Source organism: Helianthus annuus, chromosome 15 (assembly GCF_002127325.2).
Source record: "Helianthus annuus cultivar XRQ/B chromosome 15, HanXRQr2.0-SUNRISE, whole genome shotgun sequence".
NCBI lineage: Eukaryota > Viridiplantae > Streptophyta > Magnoliopsida > Asterales > Asteraceae > Helianthus > Helianthus annuus.
In genome coordinates, this window is record NC_035447.2 from 21,450,848 (window position 1) to 21,473,022 (window position 22,175).

At 35.0% G+C, this 22,175-nt stretch overlaps 4 protein-coding genes across 4 annotated transcripts; 1 reads left to right on the top strand and 3 right to left on the bottom strand.

The window, feature by feature from the left end:
* Window positions 1–320: 320 nt before the first annotated feature.
* On the bottom strand, window positions 321–1,620 carry LOC118487151. The gene is made up of 2 exons (XM_035983701.1): window positions 1,046–1,620; window positions 321–920 (listed from the first exon to the last, which is right to left on the bottom strand). Exons 1-2 carry the CDS (start codon window positions 1,514–1,516, stop codon window positions 357–359), a joined length of 1,035 nt encoding a protein of 344 aa, XP_035839594.1. The 5' UTR covers window positions 1,517–1,620; the 3' UTR covers window positions 321–356.
* A 2,821-nt stretch (window positions 1,621–4,441) lies between these two features.
* On the top strand, window positions 4,442–6,488 carry LOC110911025. Its single transcript, XM_022155588.2, has 4 exons — window positions 4,442–4,717; window positions 5,624–5,774; window positions 5,859–5,929; window positions 6,143–6,488. Exons 1-4 carry the CDS (start codon window positions 4,448–4,450, stop codon window positions 6,353–6,355), a joined length of 705 nt encoding a protein of 234 aa, XP_022011280.2. The 5' UTR covers window positions 4,442–4,447; the 3' UTR covers window positions 6,356–6,488.
* A 37-nt stretch (window positions 6,489–6,525) lies between these two features.
* LOC110911024 (adenylyl-sulfate kinase 3) lies at window positions 6,526–9,670 on the bottom strand. The gene is made up of 7 exons (XM_022155587.2): window positions 9,351–9,670; window positions 9,136–9,279; window positions 8,077–8,226; window positions 7,875–7,993; window positions 7,696–7,780; window positions 7,005–7,051; window positions 6,526–6,891 (listed from the first exon to the last, which is right to left on the bottom strand). Exons 1-7 carry the CDS (start codon window positions 9,547–9,549, stop codon window positions 6,793–6,795), a joined length of 843 nt encoding a protein of 280 aa, XP_022011279.1. The 5' UTR covers window positions 9,550–9,670; the 3' UTR covers window positions 6,526–6,792.
* Window positions 9,671–16,394: 6,724 nt separating this feature from the next.
* Window positions 16,395–22,156, bottom strand: LOC110911026 (mitochondrial outer membrane protein porin 2). The gene is made up of 6 exons (XM_022155589.2): window positions 21,982–22,156; window positions 21,796–21,863; window positions 18,215–18,325; window positions 18,051–18,137; window positions 17,740–17,948; window positions 16,395–16,901 (listed from the first exon to the last, which is right to left on the bottom strand). Exons 1-6 carry the CDS (start codon window positions 22,028–22,030, stop codon window positions 16,595–16,597), a joined length of 831 nt encoding a protein of 276 aa, XP_022011281.1. The 5' UTR covers window positions 22,031–22,156; the 3' UTR covers window positions 16,395–16,594.
* Between the last annotated feature and the right edge of the window lie 19 nt (window positions 22,157–22,175).

A 22,175-nucleotide genomic window follows, 5' to 3' on the forward strand; every position in this document is an offset into this window, starting at 1 on the left:
CTTCTAACTCTAAGGGTGTAAGGGGTGCTCACCTAATAGGTGAGTCCCCCATCTTACACCTAACCAATCACATGGTGCCACGTCAACTCACCTAATACACTCCCCTAATTCCCCTTTTTGATGGCGGCACTCACCTATTAGGTGAGTTCGAAATTATTATTTTTTTTTTTTTTTGTTGATGTTTAAAAATTTATATAAAAGACATTTCATTAAATTTTAAAAAAAAATACATTCAAACTAGAAAAAAAAAACACATTCAAACTAGAAAAAAAAAACACATTCAAACTAGAAAAAAAAAAACACATTCAAACTAGAAAAAAAATACATTCAAACTAGAAAAAAAAAATACGTTCAAACTAGAAATCGCATGGCCACCCGTACTTGTTAGCGATTTCTCGCTTTCGGGCGAGGATGATCGGCAACATACTTGGTGGAACATCGTCGTGCGGCTTAAGGAAGGTTTTCATATCTCGATCGAAATTGTAGTTTTTCATCGTCTCGAGTTGTGCCGATATGAGCTCGCGAGCCTCCGAATCTCTTTTTTTCCTCATTTCGATCGCCTCCAATTCTACCGCTTGCTTCGCTTCTTTCATGGCGGTGTACACTTTGAATTGTGCCGCCAACTCGGCCGAGCTTCCCTCGGACGATGTAGCTTGACGCTTGTCTCGCCTTTGTGGTCTTTGTGGCGAGGGATCTTCGTTCATATCCGGGATTGAAAAGTCTACGTCAACGGGCTTTCTTTTAGGTGCCGAACCTTCACCTTCCTCGCCCATCAATGGCACTTGTGCCCATTTCTCGTGTTTTCGAACGACCTCCCACGCCTCGAGGTGTTGAAAACCGCTTGGAAATCTTTCTTTAAATTCTTTTAACGCGACTTTCATCACGTCGAGATCTTGACATCCGCTTCCTCGTGTGCGATCCTACATGTTAAAAAATTAAAAATATACAATGTTAAAAAATAAAAAATATACAATGTTAAAAAATAAAAAATATACAATGTTAAAAAATAAAAAATATACAATGTTAAAAAATATATAAATTTTACCGCTTGTTGGTATAGGCCGTTGAAAAAGTTAATTTTCGCCATCATCGGGTTCCATTTAGACCGTACTTGATGAACGGTCCGGTTACTTCCACCGACACTTTTGTTATAGTGCTCTAAAATTTTACCCCAAAAACTTTCGCGACTTTGTTGATTGCCCTTTTTTTTGTTGGTAGAACAATGTACCCACGCCTTCGCCAACGCCTCTTCTTGTTTTTTTGTCCATTTTTCGCTCACCGTTTTCCCTTTTTTTTCTCGAGCCTCGTCTTCTTCGTTGCCCGCTTCTTCGTCCACATTATATTCATATTCTTCGTCGTCGTCGTCGCCCAAATTTTGAGTTTCGGGCACTACCTCATCGTCCTCGTCGTCCTCGTCAATAGGTAGAGAACGTTCGACATTTCCTCGTGTAGAAGGAACTTGTGGAGAACGATAAGCATATGGGTCGAAGGCGGGGGATTGAGGAGGAGCGTCCATTGATAGCAAATTTTGAAAATAGCCGAAATTGGGTTGTTGGGTGTTGTAAAACGAGGGGTGTGGAGGTTGTTGGAAATAAAACGGGGGTTGTGAAGTGTATCCGTAAGGGGCAAATCAGGCCATATTTGTCTTATAAAATATGGTATTTATTTATAAAAAAGAAATGATCATTTTGCCCCTGCGGAAAATGACAAAATAGCAGGATTTTATAAGAAAAATATGACCTGATTTTATTTTTGGACCAAAATGGCAATAAAACTGAAACCACAGGGACCCAGATGCAAAAAGTTTGAGTTTTGGACTAAAGTGACAAAAGTGACCAAACCACAGGGACCAAAATGGCAGTTTACTCTTACCGCTTTAACTGCTTAGTATAAAATATAGAATTATTTCAAGTTTGTTTTTGGATGATCCTAATATCAGGTTTCTTTCGATGGGAATCTCAGTGGGTATCAACGTAAGATCATAAACGGGTATACCCGATATCCATAAGGAAGCCAGTGAACCCAACGGGTATCAGACATGATTATTTTACAATCTTGCATAGGGCTAAGATTGCCAGATCCTGGCCGATTGTCACCCCTACCAAAGATTTTTCTTTCAGTTCCTAGTTAACTAACATCTCCTATATAATTATAACATGCGAATTGACATTATAGCCTACTTGATTCGATGATGATTGTTTGCAAATGACCACAGGCACAGAAGTTATTGGATGACATATTAGAGAAAAGCATAAAAGTGGTGAGAAAAGAACCCACAGAAGTTGCAGAAAACCATTCCATCAGTAATGAAGGTGGCGTTAGACTGTTTAGAGACGCCCCACATGGCATACTGTTCGATCGAGTTGGTAAGCTCATCATCTAACCAAATCCCGATTTCGTTCTTTTTCAAGTCACCACTTGTAAACCGTGAGTATACTCGAACCCATTTCTACTTTTAACACTTTGGGTGCAACATGTATTCTATATTAAACGCACACGACACTTGAAACTTATTTGAAACTTACTCTATCCATTTAAACATGAAACATGAAACTTGTGAATCTTGAGACTTTTTGTGCAATGTGAACGTTTAATTCTTGTGTGTAGTTCCGCCTTAACAATAGTAGCGCTATAGGAGTAATGCACCTCCCCGTTAGTCTTTGGGGTATTGTTAGGAGGAGACATATCAACCTCCCGTTAAACTTTGGGTTAGGTACTTTAAACGCATTGGGAAACTTGGGCTATCACTTGGACTGCGTAAACTAGCACGTTGAAACTATTTTGTTATGTTCATGTTGGATATGAGTTTTTATTCTATTATGCTATGTAAACAAACTTGTATACTCGCTCTTTGCTTTTGCATTGAAACTCTATTTTAATACATGTTGCAGGTTGATTATTGAAGTATGGATGATTCATGAAACAAGTTTAGGGTGGACTAGATACACACCTAGATTAATCTATCATTTTGTTTGTTATGTTATGTTATGAAACAAAGTTGTTATTTCCTTTTGAATTATGTATGACATTTAGTTTTGAAATGAAATTTGAATTTAAATTAATTATTGTCACATAGTGTTATGACGTTTTGAGCAATCTACACACTTCGTCTCATCCCGATGTTTCCGCCATTGGTTGGGGTGTGACACATAGAGTATTTTAACATGGGCTCACCAACTCTTGTTAGTATATGGGTTGTTACACATGATGAGTGTACTAATAAGTTTCACCTCCTTTGGTCATCAACCACTCCCACAAGATCAAAGACCAAAACAATCAGAAGCTTGTTACGAATGAAGAAGGGTAGAAAGAATTATTAAAGAGACAACACACCTTTTTGCCAAAGATTAAACATTTAATTCATACCAAGTTTCATCTTCAACCCAAGCAACACAAGAAGTTTAGCCTATAATTTCTTGTCATTAGAAACCTAAGACCTTTGAAACTTGTATTTGCAACTAAAAAGTCATTAAAGTACTTAGATTTATGGGGTAATTATGCACTAAAAATATGTATAATTGATGGTACATTAATTTGCTCTGTGAATCTTAGCAATGCTACACCACTGATAGCGACCACCAACATTGAAGTTGCGGCGTGTTAATGCGAAAAAATTAGACCGAAACGTAAAACATAGAAGAATCACTAAGTCTATCTAGGACCTGCGCGTTACGACGGACCTGTCAAACGGGAAAAATAAAACCTAAAAACGTTGAATCACACACGCACATTGCATTGTGTTAGCTCGCAAAATTTAGAACGAAACGTAAAAACTTTGAAGCACACACGTACGTTACGCCATGTAAATTCGCACAATGTAGAACGAAATGTAAAAGGTAAATTTGTGAAATGTTAAAAACATAAGAGACCAAAGTTGAAAGTAAAAATGTTGTGAGATTAAATTGTAAAAGATGAAATGTTTTGAGTTAAAGGAAAAAAAAGAAATCAAATTTTATGAAGTTAAATTGCAAAAAATGAAAAGTTTTGATAAAATCTCTTTTAAAAACATTAAAAAAACATTTCTTTAAAACAACATGAGATACGAAATGTAAAAAAGGTATAGCACACAGTGTGGGTGTGGGGAAGGCTGGCGTGGGCTTCTCCAACGCCGGCACACAACCCTAAATGGTGTGGAGATGGTGGCATAGGATTTCTCAATGGTGTGGGGTGATGGTGAGTGGAGGGGGAGACGGTGGGTGACGTGGAGCTTGATGATTGGTGAGTAGAGTTAGGTTTAGTTTTCTATTGGTTAGTTTTTTTTTTCTCTAAACGCCACCTTCTAACTCTAGTCCTATCCACTCGTGCTTTTTATTAAAACGTCTCATGCTGATTAGGCTATCACATGACGTTTTATGCCATCCTTTATGCTTCTCCACACCTAACCAACATCGTTAAAAGTAAAAAAAAAAAAAAAAAAAAAAAAAAAAAAAAAAGCATGATATACAAAATGTGTGAGAAAATAAAATCTTTTTCAATCAACCGTGAACCGAAGCCCAAACCTACAGCACTAAACCCAAAACCCTGCTCCGCCGAAATGGGCGGCGATTCTAGCAGCAGTGGGGAGGAAGACGGCGACGCTGAGTGGAGAGCCGCCATAAACTCCGTCACATCCACCGCTCCATCAAACAGCTCCACGGTGGCCAACGGAACGACCACAACCTCCGGCGGTTCTCCCAGTCGAGCAGACACCAAGAACATTAAACTCTACCAAATCAAGGTATTTTTTTATCATCACTTACAATTAGATCACTAATCTATCACGTCTTTTATATAAATTGATGCCTCTTTTATATAAATAATCAATTTTTTTTCGCGAGTCAGAGACGATTGTGGTTTTTTATGTGATACTCATTCGATTACCGGTATTGAAATCGAATATAGTAATATACTACATTGTCTTAAAAATACAGTAACAGGATTTTAAAGTCCGCTATATAAAATATAGAATTATTTCAAGTTTGTTTTTGGGTGATCCTAATATCAGGTTTCTTTCGATGGGAATCTCAGTGGGTATCAACGTAAGATCATAAACGGATATACCCGATATCCATAAGGAAGCCAGTGAACCCAACGGGTATCAGACATGATTTTACAATCTTGCATAGGGCTAAGATTGCCAGATCCTGACCGATTGTCACCCCTACCAAAGATTTTTCTTTCACTTTCTAGTTATCGAGGGGTTCTCACTAGGGCCGGCCCAAGGGTAAGCCAAATGAGACTTGGGCCTTGGGCCACCAAAACTATAGGGCATCCACAATTTGATGAAACCACAGTATATTTATAAAAGATTTAGGGTGTGGGTTATCAACAGATTGATGGTTGGTAGTGTAGTGGTTTTGTGTATGTATGGATGTTGGTGAGACCCGGGTTTGAATCCCTGGTTCACCATTTTTTTTCTTGTTTTTAAATTTTAACACAATCTTTCAAATAATTACACTTGGGCCCTTCAGGTTTAACTTTTAATCACATACATTTTTTTGGGAAAAGACCACAAGATTTTACTTCGCCTTAGGCCACTAAAATGGTTGAGCCGGCCCTGGTTCTCACTTTAACTAACATCTCCTATGTGAATTGATATTATAGCCTACTTGATTCGATGATGATTGTTTGCAAATGACCACAGGCACAGAAGTTATTGGATGACATATTAGAGAAAAGCATAAAAGTGGTGAGAAAAGAACCCACAGAAGTTGCAGAAAACCATTCCATCAGTAATGAAGGTGGCATTAGACTGTTTAGAGACGCCCCACGTGGCATACTGTTCGATCGAGTTGGTAAGCTCATCATCTAACCAAATCCCGATTTCTTTTTTTTTTGTGTATACTTTTAAATATATGTTTTCGGTTTTACTGTATCAGATGAACTTCAAGGACCACTAAAGCGACCAAGAATAGCTCCTAACATGGAGGTTGATGAGAAATCAAAAAAGGTGAGCCTCAACTTGTCCTTTTTTGTTTTTTTATTTAACTTTGAGAACCTGTTACCGGAAAACTCACTAGACCCCACTAGTACTTCCTAACCAATAAATTAAGTAAAACGCAGCTTGCACTAAACAAATGGCCTTCAAGAGTACTCAGCTTGTATTGTTTATAGCATGTAATTGTTAAATTTTGTGTTGAGATTTTTATCTTTTTTTTGGCAGTTTAGGCGGCAACTGAAATCGGTTGTAGTTGATGGGGACGATATAATATGTTCAGCAAAAAAAGCACGTGAAAGGTTTTTGGCTAAGTTGGAAGCAAGAGATGCAGCTGCAAAAGCAAAAGCCAAAAGAGAAGAAGAGAGAGTTGCGGAGTTGAAAAGGATTCGCGGGGAAAGATGGTTGCCTGCTATCGCTAGACAAATGCGGTCAAAGTAAAACCTTTGCTTTCTAGATGTATCGTTTTTGTATCTTTCATGTTATATTTCTTACTTTGATCGTATTTATTTTTCGTATAACAGATTTTAGGTATTTGATTATGTGTCATATACAAAAAGTTGAATTTTTTCTATTTTGGCTAAAGCTAAAGGTACAAAGAACCCATAAGCTTCTACAAGAATATATTATAACACAATAAAAAGTCAAAAAATATAATTTACTACATAATTCTTATTTTCCATCTAGTCATACACAACAATCAATGATAATTAATCACCTCCCCTCCCAACGGGGCGAAGGTATGATATCTAACGGCAGTTAACCGATTGGTTAACTAAGATTGGAACCAGGAAACGAGTAATTTCCTCGATACACAACAGTTTATTAAGAGTCCGTGTTGGCAGCATATACATACACATGAGAGGGTGCTTCAAAGATCATGCCTCGAAATACCCGTTTGCATCCAGATAAGATATCACTTTCTCAGCCATAACCTCAGGTGGAGGACACACATCCCCTTCTTGTTGTATTACTATCTGCACATTCCAGATTGCATACTTGATCAATCACATGTTTCAATTATTATAACTTTTCAAACCACAAAGGTATTTAAAATTGCGCACACATTCTAACTTACGGGTCAGCATACCTCAGAGTTTAGGGGCGGCTCATATGGATCATCGACCCCAGTAAAACCTGCCAAGACGATGATATAAACGTAACCCGTCAGTTTATATTAAAGAAACAGATATATGCGTTCATGTCCGTTTGTGTGTTCATGAACACTTAACGAATGAGATTTTATGTTCGTGTACATTCGTTAAGGAAATGAACGTGTTCATGTTCGTTTGTGTTTGTTTTTGTTTGTTAATTTTAGGTAACGAACGCTCATGAACACAAACGGACACAAACTAATGTTCATGAAAACAAATGAACACAAACAAGCGTTCATGAACGGAATATGTAAAACAATGACTTATTAAATATTTTATTTGTCAGAATTGAAGTATTTAAATAAAATATAAAAATTAAAAGCACTAATAAACTATCGAACATAAACGAACACGTTACCAAACGTTAACGAACATAAATGAACGAAAGCAGCCTCTGTTCATGTTCGTTCATTTAACTAAACGAACGAAATTTATTGTTCATGTTCATTCATTTATTAAACAAACAAACTTCCCGCCAAACGGTTCACGAACTGTTCGCTGAACGTACGGTTCGTTTGTAGCCCTAGTTAGCAGGGTATTGGAGGGGTCTCAGTGAGTAAAATGGGTTCTCATGGTTACCAAAAAGAACTAATCAAGACATAAGTGTAATTCTTGACCATAAATTACCTTTAATCTTTCCAGCACGCGCGAGCTTGTATAAACCCTTTGGATCCCTGGCCTCGCAAACACATAAAGGCATATCCATGAAAACCTATCAATCACAACGTCATGTGAGTAATTATGAAATGCAACCTTTTATAATCAAGAAAAGCTCAAATTTATACATATAGAAGTATAGAACTAACCTCAATGAAATCTCCCTCTGGAAGTTTGGCTCGATAAGCATCGCGATCTTTTCTGTAGGGAGATATCACACTGGCAATGCAGATAACTCCAGCATCAGAGAACAACTTTGCAACTTCTCCTACAAATCCATAATTAGTATACAATCAGTACAGCAAACGCGAGTTTACAATTATGCATTAGCTATGGAAGAATTAAACTCACCGATTCTTCTTATATTCTCAACACGGTCTTCTGGTTGGAACGTAAGATCACTGTTAAGACCATGCCTGACATTATCACCATCAAGGACGTACGTTAGCTTCCCTCGAGAATGCAAACCGCGTGTTAATGCACAAGCAAGTGTGCTCTTACCTGAATCACATTTATAATTAAACCTTATGTTAGTTGGTTAATCATATAAATGGGATTAAATGAATGTATACTTCAATAGGCATATATGATAACTGTATTTGATCCATAGTAGTCAAAGGCACAAAAGGCTCCTTACATCCATCAGGGCAGACAAACGCAAATTCCGGCCCAATTTTACAAATAAATAAATAAATAAAAATCGGTATGAAGTATGAACAGGTCTGAAACAGCTAAAATTGCGCCATAATGCACAAGCCAATGTTCTCTTAACTGAATCACATTACAATTCAAACTTTTTGTTTGCTGGTTAATCATATAAATGGCATTGAATGATGCATAATTCAATTGGTAAGCATATATGATAACTTTATTTGATCCACAGTAGTCAAAGGCGCAAAAGGCATTCGTCTAGGCATCCAGCGCAGCAATAACGCCTTGCATCCATCAAGGCGCACATGCGCAAATTCCGCAAAAAAAAGTATGACTAGGTCTGAAACATCTAAGAAAACTATGGACGAAATTTTCTCACCAAATACCGGTATTTGTTTTCTAACGATTTCGGTATCGATATCGTTCAAAACCGTCATCGTATCGGTATTTCAACGATATACCAGACGTGATACGTCCATACCGTACCAACAGACCATCATCGATACGGTATACCTTTTAGACTTGAACTCCTTTCCGTTTCAGTATTTTGCGATACGGTACCAATACCGATCTCATCTGGAACCAGCCTTAACTAGCCAAAAATAACATAATTATACTATGCGCCTTGCTTATCTTGTGCCCTAACTAACGACTTCAACTACTATAGCTTGATCATTATAAACTAAGCCAACAATTAACTAACTGCCAAACATTCAAATCTAAAAAACAAATAATCACTCTCAACAACTTTTAACTAACCTGAACCACTGAGTCCAGTAATCCACACCACACAACCTTTCTGCTTCAGCAACTCCTGCCTATCACTTTTCTCCACTGAACACTTATGCCACACAATATTCTCAGATCTCCTTCCATTCACTGACACTTCATGCTGAATCAAACCTAATTTTCAAACAAAACAGTTAACAGAATATATTCAAATATTCCACAACAATTCACACATCATTTCATACCACTAGATTCATCCGAATTGATTTTTAAGGAAGACATTCTCGAAGCTTCGTTCGCTTTAATCGGAGCTAATTCCGTCGAGGATGACGTCAGATTCCGGCGGAAATTGAGCGGCGACGGTGACGGGAAGTTTGGAAACCCTAGGTTGGTGGATTTTGATGTAAGGAAGTTGTTTAGTGAATAATATGGAACAGAAATCATTGAAGTGTTTTAGGTAGTGAAAGAGTGTACAATATGAAATTGAATTGTACATGAAGATTATGGTGACATCAAATCAAGTGAGTTTGTTTGTGTATTAATGGATGAATATGGAATGTGTTGAGAGAGATTTAGGTGGTTGTAATTAGATGATAAATAGATTAGTGGATCATGTAAGATCTTATGCTAATTATTTCACTGGGGGCGGAGCTTGACTAAAAGTTTTGAGAGGGGTGTAAAGTCATGGGATCCGAAATTTTTTTTCCTATCGTTATGTTTTGGGTCAGGCCGGCTATTCGATTCGGGTCGGGTCGGGTCAAATACTAAATACTAATAGTTCCAAATAAAACTAAAAAAATTCTGTTCACTCAAAGAAACCCGTTCTTACATATAAAAAAATTAAATATTATTTAACAAACAAAAGATCTATATATATATATATAGGTAAAGGGTACTGTACAAATTCCCTTATCGTACATTACGTACGCTATAATCTCGGCCGTCGGATCATCTTCCCGCAATGAAAATCGCATGTTGTTTTTTTTTTGTAATAATTTCGCATGTGATAATTTTGATGAAATAGCAGGTTGTTTTTTTGTAACAATTTCGCATGTGGTAATTCAATTTCGCATGTGATAATTTTGATGAAATAGCAGGTTGTTTTTTTGTAACAATTTCGCATGTGGTAATTCAATTTCGCATGTGATAATTTTAATGAAATAGCAGGTTGTTTTTTTGTAACAATTTCGCATGTGATAATTCAATTTCGCATGTGATAATTTTGATGAAATAACATGTTGGTTTTTTGTAACAATTTCGCATGTGGTAATTTTGATGAAATCGCATGTTAAAAAACCAACATGCGAAATTGTTACAAAAAAACAACATGCGATTTTCAATGCGGGAAGATGATCTGACGGCTGAGATTGTAGCGTATGTAATGTACGATAAGCGCATTTGTACGATAACCAGCCCCTATATATATATATATATATATATATATATATATATATATATATATATATATATATATATATAGGTAAAGAGTATTGTACAATATTGCTTATCGTACATTACGTACGCTTCAATCTCAGCCGTCAGATCATCTTCCCGCATTTTAAAATCGCATGTTGTTTTCTTTTATAACAATTTCGCATGTGATAATTTTTGATGAATTCGCATGTTGTTTTTTTGTACCAATTTCGCATGTGATAATTTTGATGAAATAGCATGTTGTTTTTTTTTTATAACAATTTCGCATGTGATAATTTTTGATCAATTCGCATGTTGTTTTTTTGTACTAATTTCGCATGTGATAATTTTGATGAAATAGCATGTTGTTTTTTTGTAACAATTTCGCATATGGTAATTTTGATGAAATCGCATGTTAAAAAACCAACATGCGAAATTGTTATAAAAAACAACATGCGAATTCAATGCGGGAAGATGATCGGACGGTTGAGATTGTAGCGTACGTAATGTACGATAAGGGTATTTGTATGATAACCGACCTCTCTCTCTCTCTCTCTCTATATATATATATATATATATATATATATATAAGGTTAGGATCACGTGAGAAGCACTAGGCTAATTGAGAAACTTGAGAAGCATTCTGGACCACACATTTTTCCTAAGTTTTTCGTAATATACACATATGTATAGTTTAAAATTGACTATATACATATGTGTATAATTCAAGATTTGACAATATACATATATGTATATAGTCAATTTTATACTATACATATGTGTATATTACGAAAAGCTTGGAAAAATGTGTGGTCAAGAATGCTTCTCAAGTTTCTCAAATAGGGTGGACTTCTCTTAGGATCCCTACCTTATATATATAATGGTACGAGATAAATGAAACCTGGACAAATAATTACAACTCAATCCGACGGCCTTTAAGATTTAAAGTGGTAACAAACTTTACTTTGATTTATATATTGTATAAATATTTAGGCAAAATAATTGGAGGGGCGATCCTATATAATTTTAAAATTTTCCGATGAAAAATCGAAAATTATACACTTCTAACCGAAACATTGGAGGGGGCGGATGCACCCCTGGGCACCTACTAACCTACGCCCCTGAATGATTTAGTGGTGGAGTGGTAAGGGAGAGACCCGGTGTTCCTAGTGACCAAGGTTCAATTTCTGCCCCCAGCATTTAGTCGTATTGTCGTGCTTTCGGGCAAGTGTTCACGGGCTTCGGCCTTAGGTGAGGGGTTTTCCCCGGTTCGAATGACGGGTGTATCCCAATATGGTGAATTTCGCCAGTAGCCCATTTAAAGGATTTGTTAGCGTTCAAAAAAAATCATAGAGATGCGGTTAATTATAATTGATTGTTCTGTATGGCTAGATGGAAAACAAGGATTATGTAGTAAATTATATTTTTTGACTTTTTATTGTGTTATAAATAGTTAAATTGTTGTAAAGTTGATTTTGTATGAAATGATGTTGTAAAGTTGATTTTGTTGTGGAATATTTGAATGTATTCTGTTAACTGTTTTGTTTGAAAATTGATGTTGTAAAGTTGATTTTGTTGTGGAATATTTGAATGTATTCTGTTAAATGTTTTGTTTGAAAATTAGGTTTGATTCGGCATGAAGTGTCAGTGAATGGAAGGAGATCTGAGAATATTGTGTGGCATAAGGTCTTAAATGTTTGGTAATAAGTTAACGTGTGATTAACAATGAATATTTGATTATGTGTAAGTTTTAGTTTAAAATTGAATGAATATATAGAATTAAAGATGGAGTGAAAACGACTTTTGATTTTTTATAATATTTCATAATTGAGGAAAACTTAGTATAGAAATCATGAAATCTTGGAGAAGAAAAACTATGGATATAGCTATTTTAGAGAGAGAATTTTGGTATTAGTATCGAAAAATATCGACATCAAATGATACTATATCCATCAAATTTCAGGATCAATTTGATGCTAAGACCACCCGTAGTGGTGTAAAATCCGGTGTGATTCTCCGCCAAACACGTCCAACAACGCCCCCTAGGCGTTTTCTGGCGTTTTTTTTTTCAAAAAAAACCTCCCCAGCGTTGTTTAAAAAACGCTTGAATGTGCACATCTTTCAAAAAAGGACTGTTGTCAAACGGTAAAAGAATAATAAATTTAATTTTCAATTTTAATTAAAATCCCTCTTTATCCCTATAAAATACCTCACTTTCACCCAAATTTTATATAATTAGATACTTTCTCTCTACCTCTCTCTATTCCTTCAAACTTTTATAAAATTATTTACCATGCATCCCTTCCGACCCCCGTTCGGTGTTCCGTCAAGACCCGGGAACCCAAACACATATCGCCCAAATACCACCCAAGCGCAACAAAACTTTAACTTTCAAGAGATGGATCCGACTTTGTTATCTTACGAGGCTTACCTTAGCGGCTCCAATCCTTTTTTTCCAAGCCCTTACGGCGTTGCCCAACCGGGCGGTTCGCAACCACCCCAAGAACAAGCCGAACCCGAAGTGGATACGGTGCCGGAGACGCAACCCGAGCCTGATCGCGAAACATCTAAACGCGGTAGAAGGTCGCACAAAAAAAGGAAACGAACACTCCTCATCGTAAGGGAAGTTACCTTGTTTGGACGAAAGACAAGGAATACACGTTGGCTCGAGCGTGGCTCAACGTTTCGGAGGACCCCGAAGTTGGTAAGGGTTATAAAACTATTAGTCGACTTTATTTTTTAAATAACTATCTGTCGTTTATTATTATTTTTTTAACGTATCACTTATTTTTTATATGTTTTGTAGCAAACTATCAAACTTCTCCAACATTTTAGATGAATACAGAATCTGTGGGTGCAGATTTGGGTGTATATTTTAAATGAAACATGTCAATTTAATAAAATAATTAGACACGAGCTAAACGTTACACTTTTTTTATTAACAAGTAGCGTGTAATTTGTAAATAACAACAATTATTTGATTATTTATCACTTGCATTAAAAAAATAAAAAATAAAGATGGAGTGAAAACAACTTTTGATTATTTTATAACTAGGTTAGAACCTCGTGTATTACACGGGTTGCATGAATGTAATTTTATATAATAAATATAAAAAATATATATCTTTAAAAAACTCGTATATTGCACGTGTTGGATTAAATATAATGTCATATGTTAACACAAATAGTCGTCAAGATTTATCTTTTAAAAATGAACATTGAAGTAATATTTACTTATTATAACATTTTACTTTGTTTTTTTATTTTGTATAAATGTAACTTTATATAATAAATAATAAACAATAATGCAATTATTAAGTATATATCAAACAGGAACATTTGATTCCTAATTTACCATAATTTCAATCACCGAACTCCAAAGTATATATATCTACTCATAATAAAAACAAACATTTATCCTTATCTAAATTCTTGTTACAAATTATTTATAGAAAAACAAAGATTTATTCTTATCTAATTTTTGTTTAGAATTATTATTATTATTTAATATGATCATAATAAAAAACAAACGTTTATAGATAGATTTGATGTGACAGTGTAGTATTAGCTAGTTTTAGACTACTTTAGAATTATACCCTAACTAAAAGAAAAAAAAATACAATAGAATATATTAGAATCACCAAAGGACCTTTGGCCTAGTAGTATTAAGGTGTTAGAATAAGACTTTGCCTCATAGTGAGGGTTCAAATCCCATTGATGGCAAAAATTTAGCCGTTAAAAAAATATATTAGAATTATATGCTAAAAACTGTGTTATTAATTAACCTAGATACAAAGAATATGTTAGAATTATATGATATAAATTAAATTTGTGTGATTGTGTTTTTCTAATTAATTTAAATTTAAATTTAAATTAATGCTACAAATTGATTTTAGATATATTTTTTAAACTAAAATAATATAACGTCATTATTAATCTTGTAATTCTTTTTAAAAGATTCATATTGTTGATGATAATTATCTTTTCACTATTTATATTTTTAATAATTCTTTTTTGTAATATTATTTTTTAACAAAGGAGATAAGTTTCTAAATTATTATTTTAATAGGAAATAAAATAAATTAAAAATAAATAGCAAGAGGTATGAGAAAGTGATATGTGTCCCAGAAAAATTTTTATTTACTAGTATAGTAAGATTTCATTGGAGTGCAAAACGGGATAATGAGATCCTTTGTTAGAAGTAGGATTCTAAATATACCACATGTATAAAAAATATATATGTCCTACATGTATTGAATAAATCATTTTAACGAAACAGTTGATTAAAATAAATATTTTCATTTTAGTATGTGATTATCAGTTATCCTTGTCCTTATCATCAAAATATAAAAACAATTGCAACTACCAAGAGTAAATTGCCATTTTAGTCCCTGAGGTTTGTTTCAAATTTCCATTTTAGTCCAAATAGTTTTTTTTTCTCCTCCGGGTCCTTGACTTTTCCATTTTCTTGCCATTTTGATCGCATTGCCTAACTCAGTCTAAAAATCTGATTATAACCAGGGGTATTTTTGGCATAACTGTTGTGTAGTGATAACCAGTGGTAGTTTACAACATAATTTATAAACCTCATAATAGTTTAATGCCAAAAATACCCCTGATTATAACCTGCTTTCAAGACTATGTTAGACAATTTGATCAAAATGGAAAAAGAAAGGAAAAGTCAAGGACCCAGAGGAGAAAAAAAACTATTTGGACTAAAATGGCAATTTGGAAAAAAAACTCAGGAACTAAAATGGCAATTTACTCAAACTACCAATTAAATAAAATCTTTATCTTTATAAATATTTAAAACGCTATTATATTTTTTTAGATTTTAATAACTAATATATGATTATAATAATTAATATATTATTATCAGTTATCTTTGTTTTTATCATTAAAATCTCTTCTATAAATTTTAAATTTTAAATTTAATATTATCAATAATTGAATTTCAATAATAAATATTTAGAAAAATAATTAAGAACGCCCCATAGATCGCCATGTGTCCCAAACATGGTTTCTTTTATTATATAGTATAGATTTAGGAAATTTAATTATCAAGAGTTAAAAAAAAATTTATGAAATCTTAGAAAAGAAAAACTGTGGCTATTTTTGTTAACCATCATAAGTAACCGACAGATCAGTTTTGACCCATACACAAACCGACTAGGGCTGTTCATGAGCCGAGCCGAGCCGAGCTAGGGCAAGCTCGGGCTCGGCTCGATTATAAACCGAGCTGGCTCGGCTCGGCTCAGATTTGAAACCAAGCTGAAAATCTAAGCTCGGGCTCGGCTTGGTTTTAAACCGAGCTGGCTCGGCTCGGCTTGGTTTGGCTCGATTTAAAAATAAAAATTAATATATAGCTCTCAAAATTCAGTATTCTAAAATATTATTTAATACTTCAAAAGAACATATTCAAAATAAGTTCAACCTAATACATTACAAGCCAAAATCACGTTCAACAACGCAAAATAAGTTTTATATTTCAAGTAAATACAATATTTGTTCATTAGCACGACAATCAACATTTAAATATGTCATAGATATCAAACTACAAGCCTAAATATTTGTAAATAATAATCACTTTTTTTGTAATATATTATATGTATATAAAAATAAAATATATTATAAGCAAAATAATTCGAGCTAAGCCGAGCCGAGCTACCAAGCGAGCCAATTTGGCTCGTCACGAGCCGAGCCGAGCCGAGCTAGGCTCACTTTCCAACCGAGCCGAGCCGGCTCGGCTCACTTTCAAACCGAGCCATATCGAGCCGAGCTTTTTCCGAGCTAAATCCGAGCGAGCTTCGAACGAGCTGCGAGCTTTTTGGACAGCCCTAAAACCGACCCACCAATAAAACGACTCATATGCAAAATATAACCCAAACAACAAAATATTCATACCAATTCCTGGAACCGAATTCCGAAAAAAAATCACAAAGAATAGGCGTAAAATGCCCAGAATGTTCAAGTAGTTCACCTCGAAAACCCAATGTATAACGGGACTACTTATTGATTAATGCTCCCTTCAAAGGGCTAACTCGTGGTTAAAAAACTTCAAAAAATCAACATGTGATCAAGGTTTGAGAGCAAGAGCCAAACCGAACTTTGGGGTTCTATCCAAGGCTCGGGTGTCGAGCTCAGTAGACATGGTGACGAGCGATTTGGGAATAATCTCATGTTGCAGCAGTGCACCAAGCTTCCCGTGGTTGTTGAGCTTAGCTTTCACCAATGTGAGACTATCAATTGCATAAGAGCCTCCAACAGTGAACGTGTTTTCGTTCGTTGAGAACCTTCTAGAAATCTCACCTACAGCACCACTTTTTTTCAATGCGTCCAGATGGTGTATGTATGACGCGCGTATACTGTCTCCTTTGTCACCCCTAAAATGTTACGACAGATGTTAGTTAAAGAATACTCGTAGAAGTCTTGAACTTAATTATTTTAAAAGTAATTTACATGGATAGGTCACTGTGGACTGGCAAGGCAATATTGCTGTTTTAGTCCTTTGTATTAAATGACCATACCTCTATAATTAAAAAAGATAATAAAAACAGTAACATGAAGGGTGTGTTCGGATAGTTATAAATTTTCTTTCAAGTAAAAAATGTCATATTCGTCCATGAGGTTTGACCAGTTTTGCGACTTGCGTCCAAAGGTTTGTTACTTCTGCATCTGGATCCAAAAGGTTTGAAATCTTGCCATTTTCATCCGGCTAGTTAACTCCATCCATTTTTCTCAGTTAAGTCAGGGGTATTTTCGTCTTTTTTGTTCGTTAAAGATATTTTGAATACTTGTACATTTTGCAAAATGCTTGTATATAAAGTGAAAAGGACCAAATTGCCCTTTAAGTTAACAAAAAAGATGAAAATACCCCTGACTTGACGGAGAAAAATGGATGGAATTAACGAGCTAGATGAAAATGGCAAGATTTCAAACCTTTTGGATACAGATGCGGAAAAACAAACCTTTAGACAAAAGTCGCAAAACTGGCCAAACCCCAGGGACGAAAATGGCATTTTACTCTTTTCGTTTCAAAATAAGAGTAAAATGGCCATTCACATTAATTTAACTGAATTATTAACTAAAAAGGACTAAACGTGTTACAAATGCAGGACCATGGTTGTAATTTCTGAAAAGAAAGAACACAACCACAATATACCTTTACCACAGGACCATCCACGTAATTTCCTCTTATGTTAATGATATAAAACTACTTACAAGACAATAGAAGCACAAGAATCGGGTTTATTGATGCTGATGCCGGCAGTGTACTTAGTTATTTTACCAGAAGATGTCTCGTAACCAGCCTCGGCACCAATAACAAAAGTCGGAGTACCTATTGTAGCTGATACATCGACTGTCGGGGTTTCACTTAAAGCAACTGCTGATGTCAAAGAAGCATGGTAATGAAAGTATTGAACCTCAACCTACACAATATTAATAACACACATTATTGCACCCAAAAGAAAATGAATGAATAAACAAATTCAAAATATATACAAAAGTAATGTGAATTGTGAAATATGTACCTTGCCGGATTTGAGATCGGGGAGTTTGAATGAGGCAACGGTCTTTGTTGAAGGCACGAGATCGGTGAATGTTAACGTTGTAGCAATCTGTTATAAAAGGGTGGGATTAGAAGGGGCACGTCATACATGATAGAGAAGTTATAAAACGGTAGGGAGAAACATACGTTTGATTCTGTGTCGAACTTGACGTCAATTAATGTATTCTTGTATTTGTACACTGCTCCCACATCTCCTGATGACAGGCCACCTTTCTTTGTTGCAGTTGATGTAAGTGTCTGCAATGTGAAGTAATATAAGATATGCTTACAGCTTACTTGAGCTTAGAGACAACAAGACATTGAGCGTTCACACTTAAATGTTTCCATCACTTTGCTCTATAACTAATGCAGAAGTTTGATCTAATTTTATTCCCTACTAAAATCATGGATTCAGAAATAGTATACTGTAAGTAATATAGCGATAGTCCACTAGGGAACGGTTCAGACACTCGAACCTCACGGGAAAACCCAAAACAATCAAAAGACGAGTATTTTGATATGACCAAGCATGAGAATAATTTCACGGTTTTGGGACGGACATGGTATTAGGTGATACCTGCTTGTTTACCTATATAAAAACTGAATATAAATATATTATATAATCTCAAAAGAATATACTAAATAATATTTTGGAAGTAATTAGAAACTTTAAATAATTAAAAACATTGCAAGTGTAGTAGAGTATTTATTATTTCAGCTTTCAAGTTGGTTTTTAGGGTGAGTAATTGAGTATAAGATCAAGTTTCGGGCAATGGGAATCCAACAAGTATTTTTAACCACATAAAATCATAAACAGGAATACACGATACTAATTAGCATAATAAAAAAAAAAGCAAAAGTGTGTGCATCGTTGGCAAAATGAAGATAATAATAATAATACAAAACAAAGCAAAATTTGAAGGCATTAGTTGCTGCCGTAACGCATATGCATATAATCATCTCATAATAGTATGTCTATGTAATGGGTAGCAATCTGCATATCAGCATATGTAAACAAAACCAGAAGACCCCATAGCATTAACACTTAAGTATGTTAAGGTATTCTACGCTAAATATGATGATGAAAGCTGTTCATATGTGTGTGGGTGTGTGTGTGTCAAATTAGTACATAAATGTTGTAATAGCAAAGAACTTAGAGCAGTTGAGTCATAAGAGCAGATGCCGACTAACTCTAAATCGTGATTAAACATTTAGCCCAATGGCAAAGTTTACAACTGTGGCTGATACTAGCTAGCACTTACACCTAGCAAATACTGGAACTTGTGGGAAATGAATGTAAAGACTTATACATGGACATGGTGAGTTGAATTGAGATATCTACAAGACCCATCCAAAGGGTTCTTAGAGACAAGATCAGCCTAATCATGTGTGTAAACTACAGACGTATTAAAGCAAGCATCAAGAGGTTGATATTGGTAAGATTGTTAAACTTATGACTCGAAGTGATGATTTAACACCACATGTGGATTCTAGTTTGTTAGTCAACACTAATAAACAGAAATTAGTATATACAGATTGTCACTGGGTATGTAGTCTAATCTAACTAATTTAACTGAACTTGATATTTCCCATACAATCAAGTACGATGACTAAGGATTAGTATATGCAGATTATCACTAGGTATATGCAGAATTCACAAAAGAATTACTCAGAAGCAATTAGCAATATCTGAGATACGTGAAGAGTATGATTAACTAAGCCAGTTTGTATAAAAAAGACATATATTGCAAGTTAATTAATTACCGTGACCAAAGGACTTGTAGCTTAGCAGTACTATACTAGGGTGTATGGAAAGGGGTGTCCTTCCTAATGAGGTTGAGGTTTTAAGTCCCGTAGTGGACAAATATCCAATATGTATTTTTAGGAGTAGGATTAGAGGGTGTGTGAATTAGCCGGTCAGAAAAAAAAAAAAAAAAAAAACTATCATGATGTTGATCATATGAGAGATCATTATACTTGTTTATCTACATGTACATTTTTAATCTTGGACAGTTGGACTAGAACAAATCTCTTGACTTTTCAAAAGACAACCAACTATATATTTGGCAACATAAACAAGGTACAAAATCACAGCTCTGGCAGATTGGCAGCTTAAAAAAACACTTTGCTTGTACAATTATAGAAGAACTTGCATCAACCAATGAATTATTCTATTCTCATGTACTAAGACAACAGTCAGAAAAAGCACAAAATCCAACTTTTCATGCAATAATTAAACATGAGAGGTGACCAACTGAATTATTGTTTTACTAGAAAAAAATGCATAATGATATCAAGCTGAATCTTATTGGCATTAAGCATCGAGTTGTAGGTGTATTCACAAAATAATTGATTGCTGACAAGTTTAACGAATTTCTTCATCATCTCAACATGGTAAAAGAATGGAGGTTGGTGTTAAGACTTAAAGGGCAATACTACCATCTAATTGTGTTAGTGTTTGGTCAAGTTAATATGTGATTAGCTTTTTTTCAAGACCTTGGTAAGCGGACATCGTTGGCTCTATTAGTCCCGGGGGTACTATGTGAAACGGTCCTTTTACAGCTCCACATGGTGCATAGTGATTTGTCATTTTATTTATATTTTTACCTCAAAATAAAGCAAAGTTAGTGGGGTTAATTTTATGTAGTCTTTTGCTGATCATGTGTTGGTGGAGTAATGTACTAATGTGATCATGTACTCATCATATTTTCTAAGAACATCTACAAGGAGTTCACTAAAGTGTGGTTCTCTTTACTAGTTACTAAAAACTTAACTTCTTTTGTGAGCTAAAGTATACTTTCTTTCTTGTAGAGATATTATAAACGTGTAGTAACTAATAACTAGCAAGTCAGTCTTCTTTCAACGAGTGACAAGTCTTCTTCGTAAGAGATCATAACAATCTTCTGAGCCACTATTACTAAATTGAACGAACATATACCCATCACAACCTTAAAGTTGGTCCATATGCTAACGAAAGGCCATCTCTGTCTAGTTACATACTCTACTTCAATATCTTTAACCAATCCTTTAGTTCATACTTCACATGACATTACCTAAACTGTAAGTGTACTTTAATGAAGGGATAAAGCCCAAATGAGCACCGAGTGAAAGAACATTTATAACAATATCTAATAAGAAAACCGAAATGAAAACACTATGAAAAAAAGGAAGCAATAAACCTATAAATAGATATACATTTCATAATTTCGCAAAGCAAAGCTATATGCCACTTGGTAACAGGCTTTGTCTATAAGATGCACCCGAGAAAAACACCTCACGTAGTTCTAGGTCAAAATTATATTCCGTAAAATGTTTGCAAGTAAAAACAACCTAAGTAATGAAGAAATTATAAAGGTTTACTCGATAAATAGATTCATACGTAAAACATATGTGAGAAACGCAGCTTCTGGTCGTTAATAAAGCTTATCTTGTCATACATAGACGTGCCGCTAACGCGATGCACAAATCAAACTCAAGGCAAGTGTTAACAGGACTAGCAACTCATTTCAGCCTAATTAATGTCTAATTTCACTTAAAAACTTTGCTATTTTGGCCAATCATCCTAAAACCATCACAACCACATCCTATCAAAACATTCAATCAGATCACAAGCATAACAAAAGTCAAACGCATCAAACATCAACTAAAAACCCTAACAAACACCTTAAATCCATACTCCAATTTCACAGCATCATATAACAACAAAAACAAGTGAAATCGATACATACAACTCCGGAAACACTGCTGGTTGAAACAGAAAACTTCGGATCCGATATGTAGTCTCTCGTCAGCAGATCTACACAGATACAAACAACAGATGAAAACATAGAGTGAATCTAAAGGTGTATGCATGCATATTACGGAGGTTATAATAAGAGAATTTGGAGTGTAGAAGATCGGAGTTGAAACGGTACCTTTGGCTTTCTTGCCGATATCGGAGAAGAGTCCTGGTCCACTGGTCATCGTCGTTGACAAGATGATGAGAGAGAGAGAGAGAGAGAGAGAACGGCGTTGGAGATGTGACGGAGACACAAGGAGGTTGAGCCAGGGGAGGGGTATATCTGAATGACGTATGGGTCGGCTTGATTTGGATCAACCGGATCTATTT